Source organism: Cannabis sativa, chromosome 5, assembly GCF_029168945.1.
Source record: "Cannabis sativa cultivar Pink pepper isolate KNU-18-1 chromosome 5, ASM2916894v1, whole genome shotgun sequence".
Classification (NCBI taxonomy): Eukaryota; Viridiplantae; Streptophyta; class Magnoliopsida; order Rosales; family Cannabaceae; genus Cannabis; species Cannabis sativa.
In genome coordinates, this window is record NC_083605.1 from 33,495,046 (window position 1) to 33,502,356 (window position 7,311).

Here is a 7,311-nt window from a genome sequence, read left to right on the forward strand (position 1 = left end):
TTCCTCATTGAATCCACACTTAGAACTTGGAATTGCACTCTCAGTCATATAGAAACGCTCTATATGTTCCACGATATAGACACGTCATTAGTTATCCATTGTTATAACCCTAATGTGATCATTGATCCTCTATATAGATGATTTACACTGTACAGGGATTAAATTACCGTAACACCCTACAATGTATTTTATCCTTAAAACACTTAACCCTGTATAAATGATATCTCACCTAAGTGAAATGAGATCTCCACCATTTATCTTCGTTTGGTTAAGCTCGAAGGAAATCATCCTTTACTTCTATTTGCCAAATAGAAGCTATAGATTCCATATTTATGTTAGCGCTCCCCCACTCAATTGTATTACCGTGTTCCCAAAATGTACGTATCACCCTGATACAGAAGAAGGCTTAACTAACAAATCAAAGAACACGAATAACACTCTTGAAATTGAGCCTAACCATATCAGGATTTTGATCATGTGATCTAGGATCAACTTATGATATTGAATTGAATAGATGTTTACGGTAAGTTTCAAAATCTAATTCAAAGTTCAATATCGGTCCATTCCAATGCATACTCCATGCATCCGATACTGGTAAACTTTGCCAATGTCCTGGAAAGGACATAACACTTTTCCAAGGTGTAAGAGTACCTATCGCTGATTATACCATGTCAGTCTAAATCCAGTGTTCTGACAAATCAGGGAATCTACTTTTGAACATATAATAAAGATTATATTCCACTGTGCTGACAACACTATAATCTTTAACCAACTCATATGTTCTGGACTTAAAAAGAATTCATACATTATATACACATATAATCATGAAATAAATCATGTGAACCATGCAACATAAAATGTTATTTCTGATCTTTATTAATAAGTAAATCTGATTATATGAAATGAGTTTTATTTAGGGCATAAAACCCAACACTCTACTCATCACCAAGTCTCCTTTTCCAATAATATGGCCCTTATTTCCATCACCAAAAGTGACAGCTCCCTCCTTGGCTTCTTTGTAATTGACTAACAATTTCTTGTTGCCCGTCATGTGTCGAGAGCAACCACTATCCAAGTACCACTGTCCTTCTAGAAATGCAGACAGTGAAACTTGAGCTACCAACCCAACATTCGATTCACGATCAGCCCTCAATCTCCACTCACATTGAGATCCTTCCTTTCGAGTTTTATTGGGTTTTTGAAAACTCTTAGGTCGATTGATCATAGCTTTCAAGTAGTTCTGCAGCTTATAGCATTTGGGTCGAATATGACCCCTCCTGTTATAGAAGTGACACACTGGGATGAATCTCTCCATCTGAGATATATTCTCCGGGGCAATTCTTCTTCCTTCTAACTTCACCTTGGTAGGTCCAGATGGAACATGGAATTCTCCAGTGGGGTCTGAGGACTGAGGTGTCGAGGGAAATGATGATTTCTTGTCATCCTTTTTGTCTAGGTTGATCACTGGTGTAATGGACTCTTCTACCCCCAAGTTATCTCCTTGCTTATACTTCATCTTGTATCCGATAGAGGTTCGATCACCATAAGGTTTTTGAAGTTGAAGAGTTTGATTGATGGCAGCCGTTCCTGGAGGGATAAACTCTAAAGCCTGTTTAGCTCTTATGAGTTCAACTGAAAGCTTGTAGATCTCATTGTCCTTCTCATCAAGAAGTTTGTTGAGATTCTTAACAGTGTCCTCCAGCTTGACTTTTTCAGACTCTATCTGCTCCTTGGCACTATTCAGACCTCTAATCTGCTTGGTCATATATTCCCACTGAGCAAACATCTCTTCATATGCATTTTGTCTTCCATTACTGTCGACTTCACACATAGTGGAGACTCCATCATCCTCAGATTCAATAGACTGATGACTTTGAGCCATGAAAGCCACTACCTGTTTATCCTCATTAGATCTTTTGCTTGCAATAGAGTCTTTTTCTTCGTCACTATCACTCCAGGTGGCAACAAGAGCTTTCTTCTTTTTGAGAGTGTTGGCACACTCGGCCTGAATGTGTCCGAACCCATCACATTCTCTACACTGAATGCCCATGCTCTTATTGTCACTGGGTTGTTGACCATGCCAGAAGTTCCCAAGAGGATTTCTTTTGGAAGCATTTTCCTTACCTTCAGAACACAGTTTCTTGTACTTCTTTTTCAAGAATTTTTCATAGTTCTTGGTCAGCAAATCTACAGCTTCATCTAAGGAACCAGCTGACAAATCTAGGATAGACTTCTTTTCTTCTTTGTGAATGAACGGAATATTGTTGTCCCCTTTTTCTTTGTTTACATCCTTCTTCTTTTTTTCTTTCTTCCACCTTGTTAATGACATTTCATAATTCTGCAAGGATCCAATCAGTTCATCAAGATCTAGTTCCTCCACGTTTCTCATTTCTTCAATGGAGGTTACTTTAGACATAAATCTCCTAGGTAGAACTCCAAGGACTTTACGAACCAGCTTTGCATTTGAATAAGTCTTTGCCAAAGCATAAGATTCATTTGATATGTCACACAATTTAGCATGAAACTCAGCCACCGTTTCTTCTTCCTCCATTGATAAATCTTCAAACGCTTTTGCCAAAGCACGTAGACGGGATTTCTTTACAGCATTCGTTCCTTCATTTTTAATTCGTAGTTTTTCCCAAACCTCTTTGGCCATCTCACAGTTTGCAATGACCTTCAATTGATTAGTGGACACTGCATTGAACAAAGCATCCATGGCCTTCGAATTAAAATTGGTCGTCTCCATCTCATCTGGAGTCCACAAGCTCGTTGGTTTTGGTTTGGTGACACCGTTATCCATCATCGTTGGGCATGTCCAACCATCTTCTATGGCCATCCAAACTCTTTCATTCACCGCCCTTAAGAATGCTCGCATTTTGGTTTTTCAGTATGGGTAATTAGCACCTTCCAGCATTGGGGGTCGTGATGTGGACCCTCCTTCTCTGAACATCTCCATTCCTGTACGAACAAGGAAATACAAAACAGAGATAGAGAGCAGTATACTCCCAGAGTCGTGTCTGGAGAGGGGGTTATTTCCAACTGGGTGTTGTAGAAAGAAAAAATGCAGAAAAATCAAGAATTGCAGCAACAATAAATTTGAGAATATCGAATCTTGCAAGAACCCTAAGGATCAATATTTCTAACAGAAATAGCTGGCTCTGATACCAATTGTAAGCCCCAAGTTCTTGTCTAACCTATCTTTTTAATATTTAGATTGATTTTATCTTGATTTAAGCTTGAATATAAAAAGAACAAAATCAAAGATTCAACACCAGAATTTTACAAGCTTCACCTGCCCTAGAAACTCAATCTAGGAGGCTAATGCTTGGGTTCCCCGAACCAGGGTAATACCTTTCACTATATTTAAAGATGTATCTTACAACAACCAACTATATTGTAAACAATACACTCTTTTACAAAATACAGTGAATCTATACCCATACCAACCAAGACCCTTGATTGGAGACACAAGATCCCCCTGTGTGAATGATGAGCTCTCTTCAACACTTCTTCAATCTGAACTCCCTTCAGATTTGGTGATGGAGATGATACTGAAATCCCTTAGTCTGAACTCAACATCTTCAAGCTTTGATCTGCAACTATGGAGTAATACCTCCAAGCTCAAAGATCACCTGCCATGGAACATAAAGAAGAAACAAGACGAAAGAAACGTAATCCCTAATCTCCCATCAAAAAGTTTGTCAGCAAAATACCCAGAAATCGTATTTATACCCAACTAAACCAAGAAACCCGAAATAGACAGCTGTTACCATCTGAACAATTAAAACCTAAAAAATCTTTGCTGATGTGGACTAACGCTAACAGTACGAACTCTAGACAAAACACTACGAGACCCAGACGCAACTAGAATGCAACTGGACATAATTTGTCACTACAGAAAATAATAGTTCTTACAATCTTCAACCCTACTTTTGGTGAAGTCAGATAAAATAGAATGTGGTAGAATTCGTATCGTGATGCCTAACCTGTCAGTTGATCAAGGCTGAACATGAGAGGCCAGCAGGTTTGTTGCAGCCTTTGACACATCCTAAGTGAAAATGGGAGGATATTACCATGGATTTTGTGGTTGGATTACCTAGAACAGTAGGTTTATTTGATTCAATTTGAGTTGTGGTAGATCGATTCACGAAGTCTGCACATTTTCTACAAGTTAAAACAACATTTATAGTGGATTAGTATGCAAATTTGTACGTCAAGGAGATAATAAGATTACATGATGTACCAAAGTCTATAGTTTTGGATAGAGATTCGAAGTTTACTTCTAAATTCTGGCAAAGTTTATAGCAAGCTATGGGTACCAAACTAAAATTCAGTACAACTTTCCATCCTCAAACTGATGGGCAGTCCAAAAGAATAATTTATATACTAGATCCAACGTGATTGATACCTTGAGAACAAGGTTTGCTGGTACTCTCATGGTGGCTAAGATTATGAATCAGTTGACTAATATATTTACGAAGGCATTGGATCAAGATCGTTTTGATGCGATCTAGAACTTCACCAATGCACGGATGAAACCTAATCAGCATGTCCATGATCACCTACTCAAGGTGGATGGTCACTTCTAAGAAGATAAAATCCATGGAACTATTATCAATTAGAAAACACAAGTCAGTTTGATCCTTAATAGTTTATCTCCAGTCTTCATGCCCTTTACTTCAAACTACATCATGAACAAGTTGATGTTTGACTTTCACAAATTGAAAAACAACCTTCAGACATTTGAGAGTTTGATTGGAGACCCACAGAAAAGAAGTAATAAAGCTCCTACTACTACTCTTGCTACAAATGGCGCAGCCAAGGCTGAGGCAAACATTGCCTCTACTTTTAAGGCCATTAAGAAAAAGAAGTAGAACAATACCAAAACCAAGCCACTTAAATCTATTAACACATCTAATAAGGGTAAGAGGATCATTGTTAGCAAGGCAAAGGGAAATGAAAAATTCTCCCTTTGTGGTGAAAATGGGCACTGGAAACTCCAGTGTTCTATGTTTTCCGCAAAGAATCAATGTATTTGTAACTCTTTTTGTCAAGAATTCATGTGTTCTAGAGAATAATTAATCCCTTTTTGGTTATTGATTCTTGATCTACTAACCATGTGTTTATTCTTCTTTTTCAGCTCCACCTGCTTGAAATTTGAATTTATATCCTAGTGAGCAGTTGAGACAGAGAGTTCAATGGTGAGGTGGACAGTGTCCAAGCTAGAAGACAAAGCTCAAAATTTTAAATTTTAAATAAATTGTTTTAACTTTCAAAAAAATTTATTCCAATTTATATTTTGAAAATCTTATTTCAATTTCCAATTATAAATTGCAACAATTATTATGATATTTTGGAGTATTAATTTAATTTTAGTTTTCTCTTAAAGGATTTCATTATGTGTTGCTTTTATGAAATTGAGCTTTATATTCTGTAACCTATCTATTTATGCTTAGAACTATTTATTTCATATTGCTTATTATCTATTTATCAATTGTGTGTGATTTATATTAATTATAGATATAATATATATTGTATAGATCTTGATCATGGTAGTTTTTACAAGACCAATCTTTGCAAGAAGAGTATATACAACATAAATACTTGGACTAAATAAATTGTTAAATCTAGAAATGCTTATGGATAATTTGTCAAGTCCTTAGAAAATTATTGTGATATAATTCTTTAAATGATCATTTGATTTGATAAGGGTAGAAAAATATTTGATATGTGCAGTTCAAAGATCTTGTAACTCTAGATTGTATTCAAACTTACTTGTAACGCCCGTACTTTTATAAAAATATTAATTTTGTTTACAAGCGTTAAACGCGGAAAATCATAATGTCGCATTTTGATTTAATACTTGAAAATGTTCACAACTGGCCAGTTTTCTTACAAAAGACATAATAATTAATAACTAAAATAATTGCGACATAAGTTTAATAATGTAAATAAATAAATAGAGCGCCCTAGACCGCCCGCAGTTATATGGCCCTCAGCGAGTTCACACACACAAGCATCTAAAGTTCCACTCGCCACTGGCTTTCTAAACTTTCAGTTACCTTGGTCTGCACATGGTAATTTGATAAGGGTGAGCTACTAAACTCAGTAAGGAAATGTGTGTCAGGTAGTCACATAAATAAAAGAAAACACACAACTAAAATGCACATATCTAGCAATACATAAACTTATTTTGATCACTAGTAACTAATAACTAGTTTCTAAGCTAAATCATATAATAATGATTACGCCCGAGTCCGACTTTGGCAAATGAAATCGAGCTATTGGACTAAATGGCGGAGGGCTGGGTTCAGTAAAATCGTACCCACTACTAAATGGCCCCCAATCTACCATATAGGCCCAACAGTCAAATATTTAACCATTATCTTCTCGGTCAAACCATGTCACATAAACTATAATCTATCTAATTTAAATAATGTCAAACTACTATACATTATTTAAATAACATAACAATCATAACTAAATAATGTGAATCTTATAAACACACTATTTACATACATACTTAAATAACATGAATCTTATAAACACATTATTTAAATATATACCTTTAGCAATGACCATGCTCTAATACTGTAAACATACATAAATAACATGAATCTTATAAACATATTATTTAAATATATATTATACAGTACAATAAATAACAAACAATAAAGAGTCAGGCAGAAGACCTTAGTTAACTTCTCTTTTACTATTCCCACTCTTTCTATGAATGTTATTACATACAGAAAACTTATGTTATCTACTTAATTTCCTTACCTCGAATGTGGAGTCCTAGCCTTGATTGCAATGAAAGTGACCCTTGAGAAATAATTATCTTATGAAAAACCTAAATTTCATATTTATTAATTAGAACATATATTACAATAGTATATATATATTTGTACGAAACCTTAACCTTGAATTTACAACCCAAATTATAGAATGCTATACCTTAATTAGCTTCCAATGAGATCTAGTTGAGCACTAAAATTTGAATGTAAAAATAGTGGCGATAGTGATGTCGATATGATAAAGGGGATGTATATATGTATGGGATAATGATGGTGATGTTTATGAGAGGAAGTTGGTGATTAAAGCTTGTAGTAATTATGATGGTGTGTATGGCTATTTTGGCTCTTGAAAAAAAATAAGTAATTGACTATAAAAGATGGCAAGAGAGAGTATGGTGGATAGCTATTTGGCTTTTAGTGAATGAAAAAAAAAACAATGTCAAGATGATAGCTCCTATTTATAGAATTAAGGTTTAACTAAACTCACCAATATTTAGCCAATTTTGTGCCTCCTATC

At 35.3% G+C, this 7,311-nt stretch overlaps 1 protein-coding gene across 1 annotated transcript; it reads right to left on the reverse strand.

The window, feature by feature from the left end:
- Positions 1–913: 913 nt before the first annotated feature.
- On the reverse strand, positions 914–2,875 carry LOC133038286 (uncharacterized). The gene has a single exon (XM_061116384.1). It carries the CDS (start codon positions 2,873–2,875, stop codon positions 914–916), a length of 1,962 nt encoding a protein of 653 aa, XP_060972367.1.
- Positions 2,876–7,311: the final 4,436 nt, after the last annotated feature.

Excerpts from the sequence above, each read along its gene's own strand:
- LOC133038286 (XM_061116384.1), bottom strand. The coding sequence starts at position 2,875 with ATGCGAGCATTCTTAAGGGCGGTGAATGAAAGAGTTTGGATGGCCATA.